The following is a 12,087-nucleotide window of genomic DNA, read 5'->3' as shown; positions in this document are numbered from 1 at the left end:
TCATCATCATCAGACGACTACGACGATGATGTTCAAAGTTGTAATTATGATAATGATGATGATGAGGATGATGAAATTTCCTAATAATTTGTTGATTAAGCAACTACTACGTATATTCATACTTATTCATCCATTCATTCATCCATCCATTCATTCATTCAATCAATCATTCAATATGTAAACTATCCATCGATCCATCGATCCATCAATCCATCCATCCGTCCGTCCGTCCGTCCGTCCGTCCGTCCGTCCGTCCGTCCGTCCGTCCGTCCGTCCATCCGTCCATCCATCCGTCCATCCATCCATCCGTCCATCCATCCATCCATCCATCCATCCATCCATCCATCCATTGTTAGTCTCATTCGACATCAGTGCTTCGAAATGCTGCTGGAACGAAAAGAAACATTTTATTTTTAGTGGTCTGTCTTTCTGGTGACGATGATGGTGATGGCGATGAAGACGATGATGGTGACGATAATAATAATGAAATTTTCTACCATTAACATAAATTTATAAATTGCCATCAAAAGATGAACGCCATCTTCTTCGCCATCTTGAGCTTCGTAACAGTCATCATCACCATCATCATCACCATCATCATCACCACCATCATCATCACCCTATCACCATCATCGTCATCCTCATCGCCAAAAGTTGTAATGTAAGAGCGTCACTTCATTCCAGCTTGTACTCTTTAAGAAGAGCATTGCCATAGGAAGATGATAGTTGTATGTAGGAACTCATATCGATCATCGCATTTGTCAGGGGGGTGCAAGGCTTGACCACCACCATGGCGGCGGGGGGGACGTAAGAAAATCTTGAGTGGGTCGTTATCGCCGTGGCTGATGAAGTTGATGATGCAGATGCAGATGAAGATGACGAATGTTTGTCAGCTGACGAGGCGATTGATAGCAATGTCTGAGGAACCACCATGTTCAACTTCACGCAACTTTGAAGAGATGATGATGATGGTAATGATGGTGATGATAATGACGATGCTGATGATAATGATGATGCTGATGATAATGATGACCAGGCTGAGGCACTTGCTGATACAGACGATGATATTTTTGAATTCGAAATCACGGAAGAGGAAGAAGATGATGATGACGATGATGACGAAAACAAAGATGGCGGCGTTCTGTCAAAAGGCCTCCAGACAAGAGTTTGAGATTTGTTGGCGTTCGGCGGTGAGAGAGATGATGGTGAGAGGATGTTTTGCAGGTGGTGGCAGTCTGTGATGATGGAAGGACAATGAGGGAAGGCTGGTCTGCTGGGTGGTCAACAATAAACATTTTTACAACTCATCTGATATTATTATAGTATGGGAGTTAAGACGCCTCTTTCAGCTGCTGCAGTGACCGAGTTCGATGACAGAGTAATCTCCGCCTGTCACACGTCACTGCATACTCACAAGTGTGTGTGCGTGTGCGTGCGTGTGTGTGTGGTGTGTAAGTGTGTTCTGATACCTGCGAGAATAAATTAAGAAAGAAATAATTAAGAAAAAAAAATTAAGAAAATAAAAATTAAAAATAATTAAGAAAAAAATTAAGGAAGAAATAATAATAATAATTTAATAAAAACACTTTTTGAAAAACACTCTAATTCAATTGCTTTTATGTCATTTTTAATATTTTGAAGCTTCTTTATTTTATTAGCGGATAGATGTTAAGTACGTGGAATCATAAAACTAACCAATCACAAAACTGACCAATCACAAAACTGACCAATCACAAAACTGACCAATCATAAAACTAACCAATCACAAAACTGACCAATCACAAAACTGACCAATCATAAAACTATCCAATCACAAAACTATCCAATCACAAAACTGACCAATCACAAAACAAACCAATCGCAAAACTGACCAATTGCAAAACTGACCTATCACTGACTGATGCCCGCTGGCCAACTTCCTTTCCGGGATCAACTTTGATTTCCACATCCATCCACCATTCAATGGCTCTCAGGATGCTAATATTAGATGGCGATGATGACGACTTTGAAAATTTTTTGTCCGTTTGTTCGTATTTGTGTTGAATGCTGTGAGAGATGTGTGGCTGGTTGTAATGATGGCCGTGATGCAAATCATTATTATTATGATGACTATGATTACGATGTTGATGATGATGTTGATGAAAACGACGATGATGATGATATTTGTCATTCTCCTCGCTGTATTCTCCACAGAAAGGAACATTTTCCTTCCACCTTGTAGCTCCTTCAACTTCATCACTTCTTCCATCATCATCGTCGTCGTCGTCGTCTACAAGGGCCACAGCGAGACACGTGATGAAGCTCTGTTTCCTGTGCACCTTGGTCAGCCTAGCATCTCTCGGCACATTTTTAGGGTGTGGGGCAGGGATGTACCAGGTAACTTGGGGCGAAAAATTGTCATTCATGAAAATTTTCAAAATATTAGGTGAATCTGTGGGCCCTTTGATTCTCGTTAACTCTTTTCTTGCTCCGTACCAGGGAAAGCATCTGCCATCCGAGTCACTGATCATACTTTTCAAACCGGTAGTTAATTCCGGAAACTCCCAGCTCGTCCTTCAATTGTGGATATTATTTTCAATTTCGTTGTTTCTTCTGACAACTTACAACGACATCTCTCATACACAATAGCAAACTTTAATAAATAAAATCCTTCAATGAGACGAAATAAATAAACTTACAGTCCATACTTCCCGTAGACGTTGACGAAGGTCATGCTGCTGACAACTTGGACCCAGCCAACGAGCAGTTGCTTGCCACTTTCAACCGCAGGCACTTCAACTGTGGCACTAGCTCTTTACAAATCAACGTAATCATAATTTTCTTAAATCAACACCATCACTTATAAAAACCGCCAATCATTTAAAATTTTAAAAATACTGATCGCAGTTTATGATTTTTTTAATATTTGAAAAAAATTCGATCTTGACATTGATCATTAAACGAAAATAAAATAGCAGAATAAAGTGTTTTACTTAAAGTGAGGAGTTTTATATTTGAGCACCGACGTCTTCTCAACCAGTGTAACGTCTTTACTTTCAATACTGACGTGGAAGTCTGTAATGTGGCATCTGTGGTACATTAGTGAGGTCACCATGACCAGGCATCTCTTCAAACTTGAACTTTTAACCTTTCTAATTTCTTCTTCGCTTGGCTTTCTAGAATTATCATGAGTTCCGTGGTTGCTCTTATGGCCGTAATTTGAAGTTGGTCTGCGTATCACGTGTGTAATTGTGTGTGTATGTATTTGCTAGTGTATGTATGTGTGTGTGTGTTGATGAATGAAATTTGTTTGGCATGTGGTGGACTTGTCTGATGTGAATCTGAATGAAGGTACGTATGTTTCATTTTATTTTTGATTATTTCTTACATGAAAAAGTATACCAGTTAAATAAAAACACTGACCTACGTGCATCACTTTTGTCCCTCTGCGACGTCCTGCCACCACCTCTGCATACGAACTGACAAACAACTCCATCGCTCTTTTTGCAAATTTCATTTTGCTCGGTAAAGTGTTTGCATTCATTAATTCTGGCGCCATTGGGATCGGCTGTGTAATCATTTGGAGAACATCTCTTGACTCTTACCTCATTCGTTTTTGCAGTTTTATGAAATATTCCAGGTTGCTTTAGATCAGTTAATGGATGCTGTTTCTTGCTAGGAAGACCAACAATCGAACCCATGTTTGACAGTTCCAACACGAGTTGATGCATATAAGGTAATCATTGATGTGAGCCAATTTTTAACGGGTAGTTATAGAAAATTATTTTGAACAAATGCATTTGAGGTGGTGAATGGTACTATTGAAAGTTAACGTAAAAATGAAGTTGTTGAACGAATGAATGTGTTGATATGAGCGCAGGTAATATATAGGTATGCATGTTGTGTGTATGCAGCCTCTTTCAAAATAAGCACACACACAACACGCACTGTTTCTAATAGTAACGAAGAGACATATGTTTTCAAACAATCGATAAACAGCATTTGCTGTATGTTGCTAACTTCTAAATGTGTGTTCGTTCGTCTCATGAACATGCTCTGTATGTAAAGTTCGCTTTTGTTATGTTCAATATGTCAACAGACGCCGCCAACATCCTCACTGTTATTATCACCATCATCATCATCGTTGTTGCCATCATAAAATTAAAGTTTAACCGTCATCCAACATTACTCAATGCAACCAGTCTATTATTTTTTCTTCTGAAGCGAGACAAATTATTTTTCAATTCAGATTCCCAGGTCCAAACAATTAAACTCTTATTATTGAATGGAGATATTGGAGTCACGTTCAATTAAATTTAAATAAATGATTGCCTGCTTCTATCTTCAGTTAAACAATCATACGCAGTCAAATGAACAATAGTAACAAAGCAGTTTACAAAAGCATCGAAGCTGTAACTGATTAAAAACAACAAATCAGATGATAGTAGTTTTCAGAACGATCACGGTGATGATGGAAACATTCGATGATGATGATAATGATGATGTTGGTGGAATGGAAACGTTCACGAGGACCTGGCTCGCCTGGCCATCGCCATGAAATAAATGTCTGACAAAAAGTTGCGGAAATATACGATCATTTTGTAGGAACAGTTGGCGAGTAAGACTTCCTTCTTGTCGAGCAGGACCGCTTGCACGACCGCCTGGCCCACTTCCTCCGCGCTCATCCCTGATTTCTGATTTTCATCCATCTCTGTTTCACATTTCAATTATCTAATTTACAGTTTATTAATTTACAAACTTTTAAGATGAAAATGCTATCTACAATTAGAAGATATTTCGTTACGTTTACATGGTGAACATGAAATCAACCATTCAATCAGCCAACCAACCCCAACCAACCAATCGATCGATCGATCGATCGATCGATCGATCGATCAATCAATCAATCAATTAATCAATAATTCATGAAATTGAACAACCAGTCAATAAATGAACTAATAATGAAAAAAAATGATCAGACATACAATTAATAAACAAGCTTGCAAGCCAATCTATCAATCGTTCATGAGTTTAAAATAAAATTGAAAGCAACAGACAGACTTCCGTGCAACGATCCACTCGATGTCAGGGCATTCAACGACAGGTTGGTCCTCACATACGCTGGACTCACAACGGACACTCTCACGTTGAACTTCAGATTATCATGCAAATATTTTTTAATTTGCTCATCAAATTTTCATGAAGACAAAAAATTCTGCATTTCAACACTAATGAAAACATCAACATTGATAGTAATACTGCGGTAGTAGTAGTAGCAGCAGTGATTTTAGAACCATTGACCAAAAATTTAATTTCTTCAATTGTGAAATCTGCTTCAACTAACAAACATTTTTTTAAATTATCAATAACATAGTCAACAATGTTTTATAATAATAATAATAATAACAATGACAATAATAATTCAATAATATAAAAACATCATTCCCCTCCCAACTGCCAATGTAATCTCCATGGATAAAAATGAAAGGAAGAACAACCTGGGCAACTTCGGCTCGGAGGCAATCTGCAAATGCCTGGATGGCATGCTTCGATGCAGAATCTTGAAAAAATTATTTCATTATTAATTTTATTTATATAATTTATTACTTTTATTCATTCTCATTATATTATTAACTAAACGAATCACACTTATTAAACAACGTATATTAATTATGCCATTTTGAGTATTTTAATGATATTTATACAAAATAACACTTGAGCTGATGATCACATCATATAAGAGAGGCAAGCTCTTGCAATGAAAAATATTAAATACTGAACTCAGGTCAATGATTGTAAAACAATCATTTATTGATATGTCACGCAATGCAGAGGTGATGAAATCGAATATGAAACTGTGAGAAACGAATTTTTAAATATTTGCATAATGATAAGAGGGAAAATATCAATCCAATCAATCCTTGGTTATAGTCTCTATCCATTATGGATTGGACTTTTTTATTTCCAAGTCAATTGATCAATAAGAGAGGAAATATATAATAATAATTTAATTTAATTCTATTATATTGTAATATTGAAATGATATTAATATGGTGAAATAATTATGAACAGGCAGATCTGAATGGTATGGAAAGTTTCCCCTGCAGACTGCTCATGTAGACAATGTGACCACTTCTCCTCTCCACCATGCTCTTTAAGACAGCTTCAATAAATAAGGTTTTAATTTAAAAAATTTTATTTCGGTTCTTTGTTAATGACCAATATCATGTTTTAACTATTATATTAATATTTAATTCAACCTTTCGTTGCAGCGACGTGTCCAAAGTAGTTGACACTCATTATCAGCTGATCGACAGATAATTCAGTTTCGATGATTTTGCCTCTGAAACTGATGCCAGCAATGCCCAGTAAGATGTCTATGTGTCCATGGATTTGGATGCATTCACTAATTTTTTTTGTTGTTTCATTGAGGTTCGAAATATCTAACTGGAAGATTGTGACCTCCTCACTTGTACTTTCACAGTTTTCATCTGTCTTCCTATATGATTCCTCGACCTCTTTCTTCACTCGCTCCAGGTCAGGCAGATCTTTCGCACAAAGAATCAGTTTGCAGTTCTCTTTGTAGAAAATATGAGCACAGGCTGCAAGAACAAAAATTAAATTTGTAAAGAAAATTAAATTTTTAAACATATTAATAAATAATATTGTATTATTATTATTTAATATTATAATATTAAATAAATAAAAGAATTGAATAAATTAATAGATCAAAAAATAAAATTTAAATTTATTTTATGCAAAAAACGAATAACAACAATATACCATTGACTAAATAAGAAACATGAATACAATAAAAAAAACACTCTATGACTATGTAAGAGTAATTAGTTGCACCTTCCCCAATCCCAGAACTTGCTCCAACTATTAAAACAACTTTCCCCTTGAGACTGCTGGAACATTTTTTATAGCAAAAAAAATAATAAACAGTGCCAGCCACCGAAAGCAATCCAACGCCAACACTAAATAATAAAACCGACATTTTAAAAACTTAATCAAACTTTGAGCCTCGCAATCAAAAACGACCTTCAGATGACGGTTGTTACATCACTTTTAAATAAAGCAAAAATGAAACTTAAGTTATGAAGAACCTCAGCAGTAAAAGTGAATTTCGAAGTAAAAAGTAACATAATGTGAATAATATGATGACCGGCCTGGCTGCCCTATTGCGTCCGAACCGAATTAAGAGTTTCTTCAGGCCGTCATCTGTCTGCAGTTTTAAGAAATTTTTTCGACCATCAAGCGGACAGATGGATGAGTTGAAATCAAATCCATTTTATTCAAAATATGCTGCTAAATTAGATGAAATAAAAAGGTCATATTTTTACTATAGGCCGCCAAATTATAGTCGTTTTGATTTTTTATTGCTACTGTGTTGTGTTGTGTTCTGTGTTGTGTTTGTTACATTACGAAAACATTTTTTAATTTTAATTTAATTAAAAATTAAAATTGTGACTTTTTAAGTTTTTTTCTTTAACTGAAATTTAAAGTGGATAAAAGTTTATTTTATTTTATATGTTGTTTTATTTTAATCACAGAACAAGACCCAAGGAATTTCAGCAAAAAGTTGAGGAATTGATCAAGCAGAAAAATTTGTCATCATGCAAAGATTGTGCAGGTCCCAACACCAACAGCGAAGAAAATGTATCCAGTGACATTCAAAAATTGGTGATTGATTAATTTTGTTTCTAATATGCAGAATAACAACCTATCATGGGTCTATTATATATATATATATATATATATATATATATATATATGACTATATATATAAATATATATATATATATATACATATGTATATATATATATTTATATTTAAGGTTGCTCAGAATCACTAATAACTTTTTTAATGTATCAAACAGGTGAAATCTTTATATTTATGTATCATATTCACTGACATAGTAATAATGCTGAATTGATTTTAAATTATTTTATTTCATGTGCATTCAGAAGTTAGAATCAGTTATGAACATGAGTCTGATAGAGAACAAAACAACAGATGAAATAATTGAGGTAGATTGCTGGCTGTAGGTGATGTTATTGTTATTATTAGTGTGTTTATAAGCACCCTTTATTAAAATGATCTCAAAGGTGCTAACGATTATTGCAAGACATCGCATTGCACTTTACTAAGGCAATGCAATGAATGGCAAAAAAATTTTCATTAGCAAACCATTCCAGACAGCAGAACCCATTACGGAAAAATTCCTTCGACTAAAAGCCAAGTTTGTCTCAAGTGCTAACAGTAAGCCTAAATTGTCAGAGCACAATGTTCGACTCAGCAGTGGCATTGTTCTCGGAATGATTCTGTCAGTTAAATATTTAAGGGCAACTCCCTTAATGCATTTAGAAACCGTTAAACATATTTTGAAAATAACTCTGATAAACCAGAAGCCAGTGAAGAGTAAAAAAAATTGGCTTAACGTGATCGCATTTAAGGCCACCGGAAACCAACCTTGCAGCCCAATTTTGAACTGAACCATTATTGTTGTTACTGACTACTTACGAAGTTCAGAGCGGATCTCAAGACCCATCTGTTTGCAAAATTCATAGAAGAGCGCTGTTGACCATCGCGGAAATAGCACTTTACAAGCTAATTGATTGAATGATTGCTTGAATGTATTTCTAAGTGCTGGCTGATGACTTTTCAATCCAAATATTGATCTAGTAATTTTAATTTTTTATTTGATTGTCAAATATTTTTAAATTTTCAAGCTTTGGAGAAATTTTCATAAAGACAAAATTTGTATCTATGCCGCCATTCCTGTTTGTAATTTTTCTTTTTTTTGATCATTTGTTAATATTATAATGTAACAAAATCATAAAAATCAGTATTGTTTTCAAAATAGTTTTCCAAATAATTTTTTCAACGATGGAGTTAAAATTATTGTTATAATATTTTTTGGTTAATTTTTAATAAATTTACAAATCATTTATTGTAAGGTTATTGTAATACTAATAATTATTATTATTATTATCATTGTCGTTATTATTTTAAATAATTATTTTCACAAGGCTGAAGAATACAACCAACTGCAATCAAAGATGACTCAGTTTCCTAATGTGTGTTTTGTTTTATGTCTGGAGGGGACTGAATAATTATTTTAGCTATGATAGATTTATTTCATGTGAAAAATGTTTTGGAGTTTGTATCTGTGAAATGATGTTTAATTTTGTATAAAAGCTATTTAAAATTGTTATATTGTACCTACTAACAATTTATTCATCTTAAAAGTTTGTCTATCCAATCCCACGATGCGATGGTTATGAATTTTTTGTTCAAAGATGGTTGGATGATTCTTGTCACTTCACTTCTCTTGCTTCCTACCAAGTGAAAAATGTTTTTAACGGAACTTGTTTTTAGATTAAAAAATTAACTGTTCATTTATTTGTTTGAAGCAATTGAAGGAAAATGCCCAGACGTGCCTGTCCGTTCATCACTTCACTGAGTTGGCTCAATCTAAAGGTCGTTTGTCTGCTTGATATCATCCATTTCAATAATATTCATTAGTGGATTTAAAACCTTTTAATCAATCAATCAATCAATTAAATATATTGATATAGCGTACATTTCAATGCCACTCTGGCCAGACTAACGAAATAAAGTGTTTCCAACTAGTTAAACAGAAGCAGTATCTAGACTTGAAAACGTATCATGAACTTGTCGGGTAGGTACATCCAGACTACGAAATTACTTTACCTTTAACGCTAAAAGTGCAGGATAGCCTATCCAGCAGAAAATCATGATTGACCTAATCGAATGCACAGCTCATATCGTGTAGTGCCAGCTGAGAAATATTTTTCCTGTCAGTTACAAAAAATAACGTGACGGCACGTCCAATAATGCTATCTCAGTTAAGTGAAACAGCCTGCATACAGACTGATTACTAGATAGAAGATCGTACTTCTTAGCAGGTTGTCATTAAGTTGCTGGGCAACTATGCATTCTACTACCGTTGGTGCAAACGACAACTTATGAACTGGTCTGAAGTTATTTATTGGCGGGTTTTTATGTGTAATCTTTTTTACAACAGTTTACAACGACATCATTTTTCAATTTATTCGGTCGCTAACCATAGATATTGATTTTTTGGGGATTGAATGATATTTTGCTTGTTTGATACATTCTCTTATTGCTTTATCATTAATTTTATTTATCACTTAATTATTCCACTGTGCTTGCTATTTCAAAGTTTTCAATAGTTTTATTCGGGTACGCTTTTTTCCTTTATTTATTTTCATTACTTTTATTCTTTTCTGTATTTCGTAATTGCGAGTTTTAGGTTGAGCGCAGTTGAATTTTTAGAAATTGGGCAATTTAAATGATTGAATGATTGATTGATGTTTTATTGTTTTTTTTTTATTCTCAATCAAACAATCAATCAATTAGTTTATAAAGCGTTATTTCCGCAATGTTCAACAATTTGCAAACAGATAGGTTTTAAGATTCGCTCTGAACTTCGTAAGTAATGGAGAAGTCGTCAGAGAAGGAGGTAGAGAGTTCCATAGAAAAAGGCCAGAAAAAGCAAAAGCAGATTTAGCAAAAGAGTGTTTAACACGAGTTAAGAAAAAGTGAAAACAAAAAGACGATCATAAATAGGAGCGTTTAAGTTAAATTATTATGTTTGATAAATAGTACTTAGGAAATAATTTTGATTGAGACTTATACATAAATGTGCAAATTTTTAAAATTATTCTATATTTTATAGGTAGCCAGTGCAAGAGAACAAGATATGGAGATATATGAGAAAAGAAAGGGGCACGAGCAACTAGACGAGCAGCAGAGTTAAAAGCTTTACTTAAAGGATAGAGTGTAGAATCAGGAAGACCGACCATAGTAGAGCGAGTTACAATAACCAATCCTAGATAAGACTAAAGAAATAACAAGAAGGAGAAGAGTAGGATCGTCAAGAAAAGGCACAAGTTTTTTTATTCTACGTAGATGATAGTAAGAACTTCTAGCAACACTATTTATCTGAGAAGAAGGAGACATGCTAGAATCAAAGAAGAAAGACATAGAGATATAGATTAGATGGTGGAAAAGAAGTGTAAATGTAAGAATCGTCAGCATATAGTTGACTAGTGAAAGAAAAATTATTAATAATGCGAGGTTATTCAGATGTATAGAGTATAAATAGAAGAGGGTCAAGGATAGAACTCTGAGGTACCCTAAAATTAAGGGTAGAAGAGTTAGAAATAGAATTTTTAATAACAACAGAAGAAAAAAGATTACAGGCTTTAGGCAGGTATACATATTTTTTTTTCTTGCAACCTGACAGTAAAATATTTTATAAAAGCCACCATGAACTGAAGGCATATTAATCATTAGCATTAAAATATCATGAAAATTTTTGATTTTGAAAATTACTTCATCGCTTCCCTGAAGGCATCATTTTGATGAGAGCTTTTCCGGACAGCAAAACTCTGGTTGGTGAATATAGTTTTATATTTAATCGATGAATTTTTAGTCAATTATAATTATTATTTTTGTTGAAATGAAAATGTTCAACTTTTGTTAATTATCAACAGAGTATTTATGAATCTCAATTGCTAGCACTTCAGATGAAGATGTACTACGGATTAAACAGCGGATTGAAATTCAACTTTGTGAGAATGTTCAACAACAGTCCCTCGTCTTTTAGTTACATGGATTTAGTTCAAGAGTTTGAAAATTATAAAAAGGATATTCTGTTAAAAAGAGAACTAATTGGAACTGCGGTTTAATATTATATGCCGTCATAAATTGTCCTAAAACTTTACGATTTCCTGATTTTTTTCTAAATGATAACAGCAAAAATCTTTCAATTCAAAATATGTTTTCGTGGTCGTTAACCGTCTCGTGCTATCTGAATATTATTTTTTTTCTATTCGGTATTGTTAATCTTATAGTATTTAGTGTTACAAATCCCATTCAAAGAATTGTTCCATTGAATTTATTAACAAACTTAAGTTTTTAACAACATCAGGGGTAGTATTAGGCTTTAGATTAATTTTATTTATTGATCTACTTACGACGATTGTGTCAGTTCATTGATCGGTTAACTAGATAGGTCAATTGGTGCGACAAATTCTGCCATCCATCAGGAT

General features: G+C 34.0%; 4 protein-coding genes across 4 annotated transcripts; 2 read left to right on the top strand and 2 right to left on the bottom strand.

Moving 5' to 3' along the window:
• Nucleotides 1-675: 675 nt before the first annotated feature.
• On the bottom strand, nt 676-2,555 carry HELRODRAFT_91526 (hypothetical protein; the record flags this gene model as incomplete). Its single annotated transcript, XM_009012370.1, has 3 exons — nt 676-1,270; nt 1,888-2,003; nt 2,283-2,555. Coding segments are annotated over 3 exons (984 nt in total), but the record flags the coding sequence as incomplete, so codon positions are not given.
• Nucleotides 2,556-4,175: 1,620 nt separating this feature from the next.
• On the bottom strand, nt 4,176-7,066 carry HELRODRAFT_194864 (hypothetical protein). Its single transcript, XM_009012369.1, has 6 exons — nt 6,835-7,066; nt 6,240-6,581; nt 6,050-6,142; nt 5,478-5,539; nt 5,041-5,131; nt 4,176-4,690 (listed from the first exon to the last, which is right to left on the bottom strand). Exons 1-6 carry the CDS (start codon nt 6,977-6,979, stop codon nt 4,503-4,505), a joined length of 921 nt encoding a protein of 306 aa, XP_009010617.1. The 5' UTR covers nt 6,980-7,066; the 3' UTR covers nt 4,176-4,502.
• Nucleotides 7,067-7,142: 76 nt separating this feature from the next.
• Nucleotides 7,143-9,483, top strand: HELRODRAFT_183341 (hypothetical protein; the record flags this gene model as incomplete). Its single annotated transcript, XM_009012368.1, has 5 exons — nt 7,143-7,312; nt 7,536-7,665; nt 7,951-8,013; nt 8,182-8,271; nt 9,400-9,483. 5 exons carry the CDS (start codon nt 7,143-7,145, stop codon nt 9,481-9,483), a joined length of 537 nt encoding a protein of 178 aa, XP_009010616.1.
• A 986-nt stretch (nt 9,484-10,469) lies between these two features.
• Nucleotides 10,470-11,724, top strand: HELRODRAFT_183340 (hypothetical protein; the record flags this gene model as incomplete). The annotated part of the gene is made up of 4 exons (XM_009012367.1): nt 10,470-10,493; nt 10,710-10,785; nt 11,387-11,427; nt 11,530-11,724. The coding sequence occupies 4 exons, from the start codon at nt 10,470-10,472 to the stop codon at nt 11,722-11,724; spliced, it is 336 nt and encodes a 111-aa protein (XP_009010615.1).
• Between the last annotated feature and the right edge of the window lie 363 nt (nt 11,725-12,087).

The sequence above is a fragment of the Helobdella robusta genome, assembly GCF_000326865.2.
Source record: "Helobdella robusta unplaced genomic scaffold HELROscaffold_104, whole genome shotgun sequence".
Taxonomy (NCBI): Eukaryota; Metazoa; Annelida; class Clitellata; order Rhynchobdellida; family Glossiphoniidae; genus Helobdella; species Helobdella robusta.
Note: the sequence above shows the minus strand (reverse complement) of the source record. Positions and strands in the feature narration are given on the sequence as shown.

What these genes read in the sequence shown, in the direction of transcription:
- HELRODRAFT_194864 (XM_009012369.1), bottom strand. Translation starts at nt 6,979, where the DNA reads ATGTCGGTTTTATTATTTAGTGTTGGCGTTGGATTGCTTTCGGTGGCT. An exon ending in AAGTTCTGGGATTGGGGAAG is followed by an intron (nt 6,582 to 6,834) that starts GTGCAACTAATT and finishes TTGTTCTTGCAG; the next exon opens with CCTGTGCTCATATTTTCTAC. An exon ending in ACACGTCGCTGCAACGAAAG is followed by an intron (nt 6,143 to 6,239) that starts GTTGAATTAAAT and finishes TATTTATTGAAG; the next exon opens with CTGTCTTAAAGAGCATGGTG.